At 41.5% G+C, this 16,802-nt stretch overlaps 1 protein-coding gene across 5 annotated transcripts in view; it reads left to right on the forward strand.

Moving 5' to 3' along the window:
* Window positions 1–16,802, forward strand: part of lyst (lysosomal trafficking regulator) — a 166,916-nt gene that overhangs the window by 115,680 nt on the left and 34,434 nt on the right. For all 5 annotated transcript variants that reach the window (XM_017722809.2, XM_017722807.2, XM_017722808.2 and 2 more), the window contains 5 exons: window positions 9,976–10,145; window positions 10,341–10,571; window positions 11,699–11,865; window positions 11,970–12,122; window positions 13,781–13,972. In XM_017722809.2, the coding sequence (XP_017578298.1) occupies window positions 9,976–10,145; window positions 10,341–10,571; window positions 11,699–11,865; window positions 11,970–12,122; window positions 13,781–13,972 (913 nt within the window). The remainder of the gene's footprint in view (window positions 1–9,975; window positions 10,146–10,340; window positions 10,572–11,698; window positions 11,866–11,969; window positions 12,123–13,780; window positions 13,973–16,802) is intronic.

Raw genomic sequence — 16,802 nt, forward strand, 5'->3', positions numbered from 1 at the left:
GTCTTTAAAAAGTTCAAATAAATCTGCATTTAGACTTTAAAATGTTGTAGGAGGTTTATTGCAGACATCTGCAAACGTCCGGAAAGAGGGAGTTGTCATTGTTTTTTTTGTTTGTTTGTTTATTTACTGTTGTAAATTCAGTATAAGTAGATCTGGAAAACAGCATGGACTTTTTAATTATCCATCTTTGTTTGAAAATACATTTCTCCAAACTCCATTTCCAAAAAGGTTGAGACATTTTGTAAAATGCAATAAAAATAATAATCTGTCATTTGTTAATTCTTTTGAAAATGTATTTACCTGGCAAAAATTAATATTTTTAAAATTAATATAATTCTAATATTTTGGCTGACCAACTTGATTGTATTTTGTGAATATAAACATTTTGAATTGACATCTGAAACACCAATCAATCAATATTTCAATCAACCTTTATTTAACCTCGCAGGACATTAAGTCTGACCAACATTTACGATGTTGCTGAGTTGATATAGGAACAGGGATTGATAATGTGTAAGAACATATCAAATAATAAAAGTACATTTAACTAAAAAATGACTCAAATCAAGTATAAAAAAAGAAACACATTTTAAAAATACAGCAGAAAATATAAAATAATTACAGCGTAGCTAAGATGTAAAAGTTAAAAAAAAACAAAACAAAAGAAGTTAAATAAAACAAAAGAATATCATTGAAGTAATATATGCTGGCAGAGAGTGGTTTATAAACACTATTGCTGCTGTGCTGCTAAGTGAGGGCCAATCAACATTTTCATACAGTCTGCAGTGATGAATGTTATATGGGTCTCCAGTAATGAACCTCAGTGCAGAGTGATACACAGAGTCCAGTGGTTTTACGGAGCTGGCAGATGAATGTCTGTAAATTACATCACCATGTGACCTTCTGCCAAACAATTTATTAATAAGGGATTTAAAAGTGAGTTAATCATCCAGCCATATGCCAAGATATGTACAGTCTGTGACTCTTTCAATGTTGGACCTTGCCAGGGTAGTGATATTTACAGTAGTAAAATCAGTATTAGTAGATCTGGAAAACAGCATGGACTTTTTTTATTATAATTAAACGTTTTCTTATCATTAGAAACAGTTTGTGCTTACACAAAGCAACCTGTAGGGCACTGAATGAGCATTGTAATTTTCTTATTGCAGCTGAACAATATAAAACCATATCATCTTCATACAGGTGTACTTTGTAGTTTGAGACAGAGGCATCTGTCTAACCAAGTTGGTTAATGTATATATTGAATGAAACTGTGCCAAAATTGAACCATGTGGTACTCCTTTAGATATAGTCAAAAATCTGATTTGTAATTACTCAGCCCTATGCATTATTGTCTGTCTAAAATGTAATTTTGGGCCCATTTTAATCCATTTATATCAAAATCCTTAAATCAAAAGTTCCTTAAAAGAAGACTGTGATCAACTGTCATCAAAAGCCTTTGATAAATCAATAAAAATGGCAGTACAATGCTTCTTCTTGTTTATGGTCATTTAGAGATAATTGTGTCTTTCTCTAAAGCCATACTGAAAGCTAAACAGGACAGAATATTTGTGTAGAAATTATTTAAGTTGAATAACTTAAATTTTGTGGTTGGCCTGTAGTTATTTACATCTGCTGCCTCACCTCCTTTATGCAGGGGAGTTACATGGGCTATTTTCCAGATCCTGGGAATTCTGCATGATAAAAGAGAGATTAAAAATATATGTTATGTATTCTAAAATAACTGGGGCTGCTAGACACAGGAAGTAAGGGTCCAGCCCATCTTCACCTGTAGTTTTTCGTGGATTAATAGTAATCAGAAATTTAGCTACTTCCAGAGAAGGGCTGGAGTGTCAAGAGACCATGGCTCTGTGTAGCAGTAGAGTTGTTGTCAGTTTTATCTAACTGCCGATTTTAGTTACTATTTTCAGAAATGTGACCACCTGCAGCAAAATGTGTGTTAAAACTCTACAGATTTCCTTCTGATCAGATGTCAGCTGATCAGCAACTGTAACACTGGTTGGAAGGTAGAAGAGTTGTTTTTAAGGGATTTTACAGTTTTCCAGAAGATCTGTGTGTTTCTAGAGCTGGTATTCAGGCTGAGATAATCTGATTTGGCCTTTCTAACTGCAGAGGTACACCTGTTTCTCAGTTGTCTGAATGTGAGCCAGTGGTCTCTCTCTCCTGTGCATGTAGCAGTGGACCAAGCTTTATTTCTGTCATTAAACAATGAAGAAACTTCACGAGTGTACCAGGGACTTGATCGGTCTCTTATTCTTTGCTTTTTGTGGGGGGCATGTTTGTTTACCACCATTAGAAATGAGTTGCTAAAGTGGTTTAGTGCCAAGTCAACATCTGGAATCTAGTGTAAGGTGGATTTCACTCATTGCTAAGTCAGATAGAAAAGTTTGTTCTCTAAAATGTTTAAAATTTCTTCTAACCGCCATCCGAGAGTCTGTTTTGTTCTTGTAACTGTCTCTAATGCATCCATTCTAATGCATGGGGCAGTGGTCACTAATACCAATGTCAAAGACTGCTGAGGCAACAATTCTGTCCATTTTGTTGGACAGTATTAAGTCTAGCAGGGTAGATTCGATGGGATCTTTCAGATTTGGGCGTGTTGATGATCAATTGTGTGAGGGTAAGATTTCCACATATTTCCTTTAAGTAATCGGATGCATTATAAAGCCAGTTAAGATTAAAGTCCCAGAGGACCAGAATTTCATCAAGAGCAGAAGACGGAGCAGAGGGAGGCCTGTATATCCTAGCTAAAATAAGAGTTATTTTTCCCAAGGGACACTTTCAGAGCTATGAACTCGAAGGCTTCAAATGTTAAGATGAATTATGCATTAACCTTTTCTGTTTTTAAAACTCTCAAGATCTGTCACAGCATTTACTGCAGGGTTTTCTCGTGTGTATAAAGTAATTGGAGTTGTATCAATAAAAATCTGATTATCTGGATTAATAAAACCATTAAAATGTTTCACTTCTCTGTTATTTCTTTTCAATAAGCGTTTGGGAACTGAGAACACTAATTGTTGAAGCTTTGTAGATGGAAATCTTTCCTATTTTTGCTTGATTATTGCAGCACGCTGTTATAACACGTGCAGACTGTGGCTTGGCATTGTCTTGCTGAAATAAGCAGGGACGTCCCTGAAAAAGACATTGCTTGGATGGCAGCATATGTTGCTCCAAAACCTGTATGTACCTATCAGCATTAATGGTGCCTTCACAGATGTGCAAGTTACCCATGCCATGGGCACCAACACACCTGCATACCATCAGAGATGCTGGCTTTTGAACTTTGTGCTAATAACAATCTGGACAGTCATTTTCATCTTTGGCCAGGAGGACAAGACGTCCATGATTTCCAAAAACAATTTAGTTAGACCACAGGACACTTTTCCTCTTTGCGTCAGTCCATCTCAGATGAGCTTGGGCCTAGAGAAACTGGCGGCGTTTCTGGTTGTTGTTGATATATGGCTTTCACTTGCACTTGTAGATGGAGCGACAAACTGTGTTCACTGACAATGGTTTTCTGAAGTGTTCCTGAGCCCATGTGGTAATATCCATTACAGAATGATGTCGTTTTTAATGCAGTGCCGCCTGAGGGATTGAAGGTCACAGACATTCAATGTTGGTTTTCTGCCTTGCTGCTTATTTGCAGAGATTTCTCCAGATTCTCTGAATCTTTTGATGATATTATGGACTGTAGATGATGAAATTCCTTGCAATTGCACGTTGAGAAAGGTTGTTCTTAAACTGTTGGACTATTTGCTCACGCAGTTGTTCACAAAGTGGTGAACCTTGCCCCATCCTTGCTTGTGAACGACTGAGCCTTTCAGGGATGCTCCCGTTATACCCAGTCATGACACTCACCTTTTTCCAATGAGCCTGTTCACCTGTGGAATGTTCCAAACAGGTGTTTTTTGAGCATTCCTCAACTTTTCCAGCCTTTTGTTGCCCCTGTCCCAACTTCTTTGGAACGTGTTGCAGGCATCAAATTCAAAATGAGTGAATATTTGCAAAAATAAAGATTATCCATTTGAACATTAAATATCTTGTCTTTGTAGTGTATTCAATTGAATATTGGTTGAAAAGGATTTGCAAATCATTGTATTCTGTTTTTATTTGTTTTATACAACGTCCCAACTTCATTGGAATTGGGGTTGTAAGAACAGATTTACCACAGTCTTGTACAGAAGACAACAGGCTTGTGAAGTCCTTTTTAAGCAGTTCTGTGCTCTGATTTTTGATGTCGTTACATCCCACATGTATTACTATCTTCTTCACCGAGTCGTATTTCTTCAGAAGAAGCAGAGCTTCTGTGTAAATTTCAGAGACTTTTGCACCAGAGATAGAGTGAACTACGGCTGTGCGGTGCTTAACGTTTCTAATGATTGAGTTACCTACTATGAACATGGATGGAGGACTATAGCGAGTCAGTCCTGCCTGGTCCTGTGTGAAAAAGCTACTAAACCAACCAGTTAGTCAAATTCAGTAGACTACTGGGTTCATTTTTACTTGACACACCCTAGCATGATTACTGCTGGACCTGATAAATCAAAACATTGCTGAAATAGAGCCTGGCTGGCAATGTGAAGCATGCTAGAAAGTCTCAGAGCAGCACATGAAGCCATATTCTAAATAGATTCAAATACAGATGTGAAACTCATTGTTATTGGAATCTACCAGTCTGGAAAGGATCATAAAGCTATTGCTAAGGTTCTGGGACTCTATTATCTCTGGGACTCTATTATAATATTAGCTATTATCTGTTAGGACCGTTTGATGATATTTTAGGTTCTAGGGTTCGACCTCAATACCAAAGCTGTGAACTTGGCCAGAAGCCCTCCGTCCTTCTAAGAGTCCAGCCGGCTGGGGGAAACTTAAATGAACACAGAGACTACGTCTGTACTCAGAAGACTTTTCCCGTTTATTGATCAGAATAGCTGACTGTATATACACACACATGGCATGACTATTGCGTGATTATGTGACAAGACAATAGAGAGGATTGGATGAAATAGAGTTATAGGTGGACAAGGGCCCTCAAGGACATTTATGACATCCGGGTACATGGAGCCTAAACAACAGATAAGTGTTAGAACATTGCTGATTGGATAACGTTGTCACTATAAGTTACAACTAACCATATTGACGCACAAAAATGAGCTGAGGCCTCTGTGTTACACAGGCCCTAAGGGCTGGTCATGAACCCAGGATTGTGCATTGATCAGGAGTATGCACTGTGTGTGTGTGTGTGTGTGTGTGTGTGTGTATGTATGTATGTATATATATATATATATATATATATATATATATATATATATATATATATATATAATATTCTGTAGACTGATGATTCAAAAGGTAGAAGACATGGGTCAAGTTACATGTGGCATAAAGCTAACACCACCTTCCACCATAAGTACATCATACCAATAGTCAGACATGGTGGTGGTGTGATAGTCTGGGGCTGCTTTTCTTTTGCAAGGACCAATTGACATAATTGATAGAACCATGAATTCTGCTATCAGAAAATCCCGAGGAACAGTGTTCGCCCATCAGTTTTTGATCTAAAGCTCAAATGCAGTTGGGTTGTGTCGAAGGACAGTCATCCAAAGCAGACATGCAAGTTCACCTCTGACCAGCTCAAAAGAAATTAAAATAAATTTTTTGAGTGGACAAATCCCATTACGATGTTGTGTCATCAAATACCCTCTATTGCAGCCAAATTCAATCAATTCTGCAAAGTGTGCCAAAGTTCCTCCACAGCGATGTAAAATACTTTTACATAAATTTTCTGAAACATTTAAATGTGTGGCAAATTAGCAAAAACAGAAGAAATCAAGTGAGAAACCAGCCATTAGGGGTGTACTTTGTGTACTTCTGGTGCCGGTCCAAAGCCCGGATAAATGGTGAGGGTTACGTCAGGAAGGGCATCCGGCATAAAACTATCATGCGGATCACAAATATGATTGCCATACCAGATCGGTCGAGGCCCGGGTTAACAACGACCGCCTCCGGTGCTGTTGACCAGCAGGGTGCCGGTGGAAATTGGACTACTGTAGGTCGAAGATCATCAAAGAGGAGAGGACGAAGGCGGGTTAGAAGGCAGCGAGAGAGAAGGAAAGGCTGGAGTGTGGAGGTTAGAGTAGGGACTCTGAACATAGGGACAATGACTCGTAAAAGCAGAGAGCTTGCAGACATGATGGAGAGAAGGAAGGTAGATATTCTGTGTGTCCAGGAGACCAGATGGAAAGGAAGCAAGGCCAGGAACATTGGAGGTGGATTCAAACTGTTCTATCATGGTGTAGAGAGGAAGAGAAATGGAGGAGGGATAGGAACAGCTTGGGAAAAGTGTTCTGGATGTAAAGAGAGTGTCAGACAGGATCATGAGCCTGAAGTTGGAGTTTGATGGTGTAATTTTGAATGTGGTCAGTTCATATGCACCACAGGTTGGTTGTCAGTTAGAGAAGAAAGAGGAATTTTAGAGTAAGATGGATGAAGTGGTAGATGATGTCCCTAGAGAGGAGAAATTGGTGGAAAGAGTGATTGGTGCAGACTTCAATGGACATGTTGGTGAAGGGAAATGAGGGGATGAAGAGGTGCTGGGTATGTATGGTGTGAAAGACAGAAATGCGGAAGGTCAGATGGTTGTAGATTTTGCAAAGAGAATGGAAATGGATGTGGTGAACACGTATTTTCAGAAGAGGGAAGAACACAGGGTGACATACAAGAGTGGATTATATCCTTAGCAGGAGATGCCACCTAAAGGAGATTGGAGATTGTAAAGTGGTACCAGGGGAAAGTGTAGCAAGGCAGCATAGGGTGGTTCTCTGTAGAATGAGGTTAGAAACAAAGAAGAGGAAGAGAGTGAAGACAGAGCCAAAGATTAGTTGGTGGAAGCTGAAGGAGGAGGATGGTTGCAGGCAGTTCAGGGAAAAATTGCAACAAGCCCTTGGGGGCAGTGAGGAGCTACCTGAGGACTGGGGAAACTACAGCTAAGGTGGTGAGAGAAACTGGCAAAAATGTGTTGGGTGTTTCATCTGGTCAGAGGAAAGAAGGAAAGTTGTTGGTGGAATGAGGAAGTCCACGAGAGTATTCAGAAGAAGAAGGCAGCTAAGAAAAAGTGGGATAACCAGAGAGATGAAGGAAGTAGGCAGGAGTACCGTGAGGCTAGTTGCATAGCGAAAAGAATGGTGGCAAAGGCAAAGGCTCAGGACTATGATGAGCTGTATGAGAGGCTGGACAGTAAAGAAGGAGTAAAGGACTTACATCGTTTGACTAAACAGAGAGATAGAGCTGGAAAGGATGTACAGCAGGTTAGGCTGATAAAGGATAGAGGGGGAAATGTACTAGTGACTAAACAGAGTGTTGAGTACATGGAAGGAGTACTTTGAAGAACTAATGAATGAGGAAAACGAGAGAGAGAGGAGGACAACGGGGGAGAGACAGTCGATCAGGAAGTGTAGAGAATTAGTAAGGTGGAAGTGAGGGCAGCTTTAAAAAGGATGAAGAATGGAAAGGCAGTTGGTCCAGGTGACATACCTGTGGAGGTATGGAGATGTTTAGGAGAGAAGGCAGTGGACTTTTTAACCAGGTTGTTTAACAAAATCCTGGAGAGTGAGAAGATGCCTGATGAGTGGAGAAGCAGTGTACTGGTACCCATTTTTAATAACAAGGGTGATGTGCAGAGCTGCAGTAACTACAGAGGTATAAAGTTGATGAGCCACACCATGAAGGTATGGGAAAGAGTTTCATGCCCAGAAAGAGTACCACAGATGCCATTTTTGCGTTGAGAGTGTTGGTAGAGAAGTACAGAGAAGGTCAGAATGAGCTACATTGTGTCTTTGTGGATCTAGAGAAGGCATATGATAGGGTGCCAAGAGAGGAACTACGGTACTGTATGAGGAAGTCAGGTGTAGCTGAAAAGTATGTTAGGGTGGTGCAGGACATGTATGAGGATAGTGAGACAGTAGTGAGGTGTGCAGTTGGAGTGACAAATGGTTTCAGGGTGAAGGTAGGACTACATCAGCGATCAGCTTTGAGCCCCTTCTTGTTTGCAATGGTGATGGACAGGTTGACAGATGAGGTCAGGCAGGAGGCTTCATGGACCATGATGTTTGCAGATGACATTGTAATCTGTGGTGAGAGTAGAGAGCAGGTGGAAGAGAATCTGGAGAGGTGGAGGTTTGCACTGGAGAGAAGAGGAATGAAGGTCAGTAGAGACAAGACGCAAGGTGGATGACTTCAAATATCTTGAGTCAACCATCCAGAGCAATGGACTGCAAAAAAGAGGTGAGGAAGAGGGTGCAGGCAGGATGGAGTAGGTGGAGTCAGGGCTGATGTGTGACAGAAGGATAGCAGCAAGAGTGAAAGGGAAGGTTTACAAGACAGTAGTGTGTCCTGCTATTATGTATGGTTTGGAGACTGTGGCTCTGTCTAAAAGACAGGAGGCTGAGCTGGAGGTGGCGGAGATGAAGATGCTGAGATTTTTGTTGGGAGTGTCAAGCATGAACAAGATTAGAAATGAGCAGCTCAGAGGGACAGTGAAGGTGGAGCAGTTTGGAGATAAAGCCAGAGAGGCCAGGTTGAGATGGTTTGGACATGTGTGGAGGAGGAATAGTGGTTATATTGGTCAAAGAATGTTGGAGATGGAGCTGCCGGGCAAAAGGAGAAGAGGTAGACCTCAGAGAAGGTTTATCAAGAAGAAATCAAGTGAGGGGCAAATATTTTTTTCTATATTTTGTTTTTCTTATTTAGGAGCCAGATGTTCTTGATTGGCAGCAATTTCTCTTGTGATATTGAGTTTGTATGAGGATGAGCGGTGTATAAAGGATTGGTACCTTCATGCTGAGCATGGTCAGCCTATGCATATAACTTTATTATAGAATTTACTGTTTCACATCAGAGCTTATTTCACTGCGTGGACTGATACTATGTGTTTTGCCTAGTTTGTGTGTTTTTCGTAGTCATTTGATATTCAAATTCATTCTGCAAAGGCCTTACCATTTCTTTTTGCATGAGTGAACAGTGAGTTTTGGAGTAGTTTCAGTCTTACTGCATATTTTTTTGTTTCATTTATTGGCCCATGCGAAAGTTTGTAATGTACCAGCTTTGTTGCTGCTCTACTTATGTGTCATGAACCTTTTTAACCTTAGACTGGCAGCGATCAAGTATCATCTGAAACTCATCCAATTTTTCTTTTTAGACAAAATGCTCATCAGGGAACTGGCTTGTACTTCATTCAGCTGTCATGCTTAAATACTCAAATTTATCATGCTAAATGTCTACACAAAGAGTGTGCCCTTTAGCAGTCAAATAGCTTTTGATACTCCAAGTGTGCTGCTTCTCATCAGTGACGCTGTATCCTTGTCTCTCTTGCTATTTAAAAAAAAATAAAATAAAAAAATTAATTGATGCGCTTCACTTAATTAATCATGCTCAAATTACTTGAACATATACTTCTAAATAACTAGTGCGTGTAGCCTGATACATTTCTGTGTACATTTCAGACAGTATCATACTGAATCCACTGTACTTGCATAACATTAGCTGCAAGTGGAGCATCTTATCACATTCTTTTGATATAGTGGATTGTATTTCCTTTTTTTTGTTTGTGTGTATGTTTTTTTTATGTTGTTTACCCCTTAAAGCAGATATAAGATTTGTTATTAGTTCATGCACTGACATTTAAAAAATGTTGCCAGTTCCTGTGCTGTTTTTGAGAGAGATTTTTATTGTTGGTTTGTTATTTTTGTAAATAAGTTTTGCAGATATATATGGTTTGAAATTTGATATAGAAAAAAATTTCATATTTTCCTAGTAAAAACACAAAAAACTGTCGCAATCTAATTAATACATCATTAGATGTATTGGAAGATTTCTGCCAGTATAAATGCAGTGTCGATAGTAAACGTAATGCTGTCATTTTTCACTTCTTCTTATCTTCTCCGTAAACACGCACAGCTCCTGGATGCATACTTCAGCCGAGCCCAGAAGGACCAGAAGGAGAAATTCTTAAGGAACCATGGCTTTTCTCTACTGGCCAACCAGCTGTACCTGCACCAAGGAAGTCAAGGCATGTTGGAGTGCTGTCTGGAGATGCTGTTTGGTCAGCCTGTGAACCTAGAGGAGGAGTGAGTACCCATACGCTTATATTCACTCTTACTTTGTTGCCGTTATTGGTCATACTTAGACCTAAAGCTTCTCAGCCCACTAAACACTCACTTTAAATAATGCTCAGTATTTTATTTTATTTTTTTTTTGTATTTTCTAAGACTTTCCATTTTCACTGATTTAAACTTTCTTTGCACCTATCAATTGCCTTCCAGTCTTGACCTGGAGGACATGGAAAGCATTTCACCATTTAGGAAGCGCTCTGTGGTGCCCATGCTGGGGTTGCTGGAGAACTCTCTGTATGAGAACTCATTGATCCACAATGCCATGTGTGTGCTGCTGCAGCTCTTGAACGCTTGCCCCAAACTGGCTGACATCCTCCTGGACCACGGCCTACTTTATGTGCTCATCAACACACTGTCCACCCTCAATGGTCTGGAGAATGGGTAAAGTCAATAAACTAGGGGAAGGGGATATGACAATATAATATTGATATTGATTATCAATAATGATTATTTTTGCTGTGGTGATTAAAAAAAAGCATAAAAAGTAGTTGAATCTGTGTTTTAATTAAATTAAAGACTCCTTAAAAATGGCACACTAAGTTGGTGTTATAAGGTTCTATATGCAGCAGGCTGCAGCTGATAAATGTGAGATAATCAGTCTAAATTCATAGTTTACTTCAATCAACCTTTATTTTGACTCGGAAGTACATTGAGGGCAACCCTCATTTTCAATGTAGCCGAGCCGAGTTTACTTATGTGCCCAAGGTCTGCAATTAGCTCAGGGATTAGTAGCTTGGCCATAAATTGAATAAATATTAGACCCTTTAAACAATTTAGTAAGAAATCATAGTAGCACATGTTGAAAGAGTAGTAATACTGCAAACTGACCAACTAATTAAAAATACATCCTTTCTTCAAATTGAAAGCAGTTAATTAGCTGCCAAAGTTAGTCAACTTGGTGGCCAGCTAACTAAATTATCATCTCTACAGAACTAACTGAAAGCTCATGGATTGATAATTGATCAGCTAATATGGACATCTTTAGAGATTTGATGATTTACAATACATATTAAGAAGTAACCATATGGAGTCTCTGGTTTCCTCATACTGCTGTTTCTTCCTTATAATAATGTGGTACAGTATTTTTATCCTATCATCATACTGCTTTTCTCATATACATGTGATGTACACAGTACAATAAACTGTATAGATATATACTAATCATGGTTTTGAAGTGTTATTGCTAGTTAAGAGATGCTTAAATCATCATAGCTCTTTAAAAACTGAAATGCTTATAGTATGAAGAAACATGTTTGTGAAAACATTATATTTAAACACTTTTTAATTGTTTGATCAAGTACATGATCACCAACTTTAGAAATTAACGTTTGGTCATATCAGTTTATGTTTCTCACTATGTTGGGATGTTAAAGGGCTCCTTAAAACCTGCAAGCCTAATAATCATATTGCCTTACGAAGATAATGCTAACCAAATAAATAAATGAATAAATAAGTAAATAAGTCAGTAAGTCACTAAGTAAATGGAATAACTGTATTCCTTTATACAGGATTTCGCCAAATGACTACAAGCTGCTGGTTTGTGACATCCAACAACTACTGGTGGTGGTGACGATCCATGCCTGCAGTTCCTCTGGCTCCCAGTACTTCCGCATCATTGAGGATCTTATCACCTTGCTGGGCTTCATGCAGAGCAGCAAAGTACACCGCACTCAAGGTAAATAATGCAGACATCAGTAACCTTCCTTTTCATTATCAAACATATAAACTGCTGTATGCCAGAAATAAAGATAGGTGACTACACTTCCTTCTGCCAATTAGAATTGGCAATGTCCCTGCAGTTCCGTGTCCTCCAGTCAGCTATTGACTTCATCATGACAACAGCTCATCAGGACCCTCAGAAGATGAGCACCAGTATTCACATCCCTGCTTCACCACATCATACTCTGCATCAGAAGCGCAAAAGCATTGCAGGTCAGTACAAGCCATATAATAATGTTTCAGATTTAGCTAGTTACAGCTGATGCTGGAATAATATTTGCCTAGTTTACTAGTCTCAACCTCAGACACTCTGCCTGAAGAGATGGACAGCCCATTATTGATATTTTGTCAGTTACGTTCTCATAGGCTTTCCGCACATCCATTTAGATGCACTTTTGTGCACCATGTCTAATAATATTGGATCTTAAAATCAAAAGTTCAGCGTTGAACAGTTGCACTCTAACACTGCTATAACAATGAGGTATCTATGACCTCAATGACTGTAATGGGTTGTAGGTCATGTCTGATTAAGCCATGAGATTGCTATGTAAAAGCATGGCTTTATGAGCCAAATTTCTTTCATGCAAACTTTTCACATTTCTGTGAAATTAGCCGTTTTGAATAATGAACATGCCATTCATGTGTATTGTGTAGATCTGATGCCAGTAGATAATTCAGAGGTTCATTCCTCTCTCTAAGGACAGCTGCAGCTCACACAGTTCAGTCAACTCCCAGAAATTGTATTTAATTTTTATGCACCAGTCAAAACTAAGATTGCATTACCGAAAAGTGGAAAGAAAACCATATTTCATGAGCAGTGTAGTTGGTTTCACACCATGGATGACGAGCAGTGTCTTGCTGTTGTTGTTGTTTCAATGTTCCTTTCAGTTTATTGAGGAAAAGAAGAGTTTATGGGATTAGAGTGCAGGTTGAGATTACACATTGGCTGACCCACTATTTTTTATAGTTGTGGATGTACTACCTTGATTAATTTAAGTCTATCCTGATTTTTAAAAAAATATTGGAGATTAAGTCAGGAATTGATGATCACATGTAATTTTAGTTCTGTTTGGGTACTTAAATTGCTGTTCTGGTCTGTGTGTCTGTTTTTTTTTGGGTTTTTTTTCTTTCTTTCTTTCTTTCTTTAAACCTGCCCCCAAGGTATAGTGGGCCTGAAAGACTCTATAATCCCCCGCCTTTCCCGCCATCACTACTGTTCTTATGGCCAGATTCCCTTGCCCCCTGCATTCAGCTTCCTGTCCCAGGATACCCCCCTCCCTTCCCCCACTGGATCCTGTTCATATGTTCCTTCCTCTGACACAGGTAGCACTCCAGCCCTGCTCTACCGTATGGGACACAATCATCCACTCTCACAATACTGGCTCTGTGTGCAGTGGACTAACTGACGCACTATATAACTGCATGATTGCTTTTACTTTGTCCAGTATATGAGGAGATTACTTGTGCCTCAGTGTGTGACTGCTGAATCGCAATTTACTCAGTTTGAAACTTTTTTTTATTTAATGTTGATAATTTTGATGCATGTTTGAGTAATTGCTATAAGGGTGTGCAAGGACAATCAAATACTTAGCTGTTAGCTGTTAGCTGGCAGTATTTGAATAATGAATTTGTTTAAGATATTGGCTATCCTGCAGTACCATTTACAGACATAATTTTTTTATTATACATCAGTAGTTGTCTTCTACTTTTATAGGATTGAAATCATAAATAAATCCAGTTTATTTGGATTTCTTAAGTATTCCACGGGATGCTTGAAAAATGAGAATCCTTAGCCTTTGCTAATTACTGTCAAAATTTCATCAGTTCAGCATTTGTGGTACTTAAATTTTTTGCTTGTGTGTATATCCCAGGCCAACGCCGGCTTTCCTTAGCTCAGTCGGATTCTTTGCTGATGCGGATGCGCTCAGTAGCCAGTGATGAGCTCACTCAGATGATGCAGCGGCGGATGAGCCAGGAAAACCCCATCAGAGCCAGTGAGACCGAATTCATCCAGAGACTGCAAAGGCTTGTGGTGCTGGCCGTCAACAGAATCATATACTATGGTAAATCTACAAATATATATGCAGTTTGCATTACTGTGTTTCTTACCACTTAGTATATCTTACACATGGGAAGTATACCAGTACAAAGTTGAATACTGGTATGACATGGCATGAATATGAATATATTGTGTATACTTCTTTGGCATTGCTGTATGTAGATGAAAATGGAAACACTAATCTCATCCATCCATCCATCAATCATCTTCCGCTTCTCCGGGGTTCGGGTCGCAGGGGCAGCATCCTAAGCAATGAGGCCCAGACCTCTCTTTCCCCAGCCACTTCCACTAGCTCTCTAGGGGGGATTCCGAGGCGCTCCCAGGCCAGCTGGGCGATATAGTCATGCCAGCGTGACCTGGGTCTTCCCCGGGGTCTCCTCCCATGTGGACTTGCCTGTGACACCTCCCAAGGGAGGCGTCCAGGAGGCATCCTAACAAGATGCCCGAACCACCTCAACTGGCTACTCTCGACGTGGAGAAGCAGCGGCTCTACTCAGAGTCCCTCCCGGATGACTGGACTTCTCACCCTATCTCTAAGGGAGAGTCCAGACACCCTGCGGAGGAAACTCATTTTGGCCACTTGTATTCGCGATCTCGTTCTTTCGGTCATTACCCAGAGCTCATGACCATAGGTTAGGGTGGGAACATAGTTCGACCAGTAAATCGAGAGCCTTGCCTTATGGCTCAGCTCTTTCTTTACCACAACAGACCGGTAAAGAGCCCGCATCACTGCTGACCCAGCACCAATCTGCCTGTCAATCTCCCGCTCCCTTGTACCATCACTTGTGAACAAGACCCCGAGATACTTAAACTCATCCACTTGAGGCAAGAGCTTATCCCCGATCCAGAGAGGGCTCTCCACCCTTTCCCACCTGAGAACTATGGCCAAGGATTTGGAGGTACTGATCTTCATCCCAGCCGCTTCACACTCGGCTGCAAACCGATCCAGCGAAAGCTGAAGTTCACGGCCTGATGTCCCCAGTAGGACCACATCATCTGCAAACAGCAGCGATGTGACCTTGAGGTCACCAAACCGGACACCCTCCATCCCCTGACTGCGCCTAGAAATTCTATCCAAAAATATTAAGAATAGAATCGGTGACAAAGGGCAGCCCTGACAGAGTCCAACTCTCACTGGGAACAAGTCTGACTTACTGCCGGCCATGTGAACCAAACTCCTGCTTTGTTTGTACAGGGCCTGAATGGCTCGTAGCAAAGAGCCATGTACCCCGTACCCTCAAAGCACCTCCCACAGAATACCCCAGGGAACACAGTCGAATGCCTTCTCCAAATCCACAAAGCACATGTGGACTGGTTGGGCAAACTCCCATGAACCCTCCAGAACCCTCCTAGAGAGGGTAAAGAGTTGGTCCAGTGTTCCACGACCAGGGCGGAACCCGCACTGCTCCTCCTGAATCCAAGGTTTGACTATAAGCCGGACTGTCTTCTCCAGTACCCCTGCATAGACCTTACCAGGGAGGCTGAGGAGTGTGATTCCCCTGTAGTTGGAACACACCCTCCGGTCCCCCTTTTTAAAAAGAGGCACCACCACCCCAGTCTGCCAATCCAGTGGCACCACCCCCGATGTCCACATAATGTTGAAAAGGCGTGTCAGCCAAGACAGCCCCACAACATCCAGAGCCTTGAGGAACTCGGGACGGATCTCATCCACCCCTGGAGCCCTGCCGCCAAGGAGCTTTTTAACAACCTTAGCGACTTCGGCCTCAGTAATGGACAAGCCTATTCCCGTGTCCCCAGACTCTGCCTCCTCACTGGAGAACGTGTTGGTGGGATTGAGAAGGTCCTCAAAGTATTCCTTCCACCGCCCAATGACGTCTTCAGTCGAAGTCAGCAGCACACCATCTCGACTATATACAGTGCTAGTGGCACACTGCTTTCCCCTTCTGAGTCGCCTGACGGTTTGCCAGAATCTTTTCGGAGCCGACTTAGTCACTTTCCAAGGCCTCACCGAACTCTTCCCACACCCGGGTTTTTGCCTTGGCAACGACTGAAGCCGCAGATCGCTTGGCCTGTCAATACCTGCCAGCTGCCTCTGGTGTCCTACAGGCCAACCATGCCCGGTAGGACTCCTTCTTCAGCTTGACGGCATCTCTCACCTGGGGTGTCCACCACCGGGTTCGAGGATTACCGCCCCGACAGGCACCAACTACCTTGCGGCCACAGCAACAGTCAGCCACTTCAACAATGGAGGAGCAGAACATGGCCCATTCTGAGTCAATGTCCCCCACCTCCCCCGATATCTGGTCAAAGTTCTGACGGAGGTGAGAGTTGAAGATCAATCTGACAGGTTCTTCTGCCTGACGTGCCCAGCAAACCCTCACTATACGTTTGGGTTTGCCTGGTCTGACCGGCATCTTCCCCCACCACCTGATCCAACTCACCACCAGGTGGTGATCAGCTGACAGCTCAGCTCCTCTCTTTACCCGAGTGTCCAAAACACATGTCCGCAATCCGATGACATGACTGCAAAGTCAATCATTGAACTGCGGCCTAGGGTGTCCTGGTGCCATGTGCACTTATGGACAACCTTGTGTTCAAACATGGTGTTCATTATGGACAAACTGTGGTTTGCACAGAAGTCCAAAAACTGAACACCACTCGGGTTCAGATCAGAGAGGCAATTCCTCCCAATCACACCCCTCCAGGTCTTACTGTCGTCGTGTTGCCCACGTGAGCGTTGAAGTCCCCCAGTAGGACAATCGAGTCTCCAGGATGAGCACTTTCAAGCACCCCTCCCAAGGACTCTAGGAACGCTGGGTACTCTGAACTGCTGTTCGGTGCATAAGCACAGACAACTGAGTGCTTATGCAACT

This window comes from Pygocentrus nattereri, chromosome 5 (genome assembly GCF_015220715.1).
Source record: "Pygocentrus nattereri isolate fPygNat1 chromosome 5, fPygNat1.pri, whole genome shotgun sequence".
In the NCBI taxonomy this organism is placed as follows: Eukaryota; Metazoa; Chordata; class Actinopteri; order Characiformes; family Serrasalmidae; genus Pygocentrus; species Pygocentrus nattereri.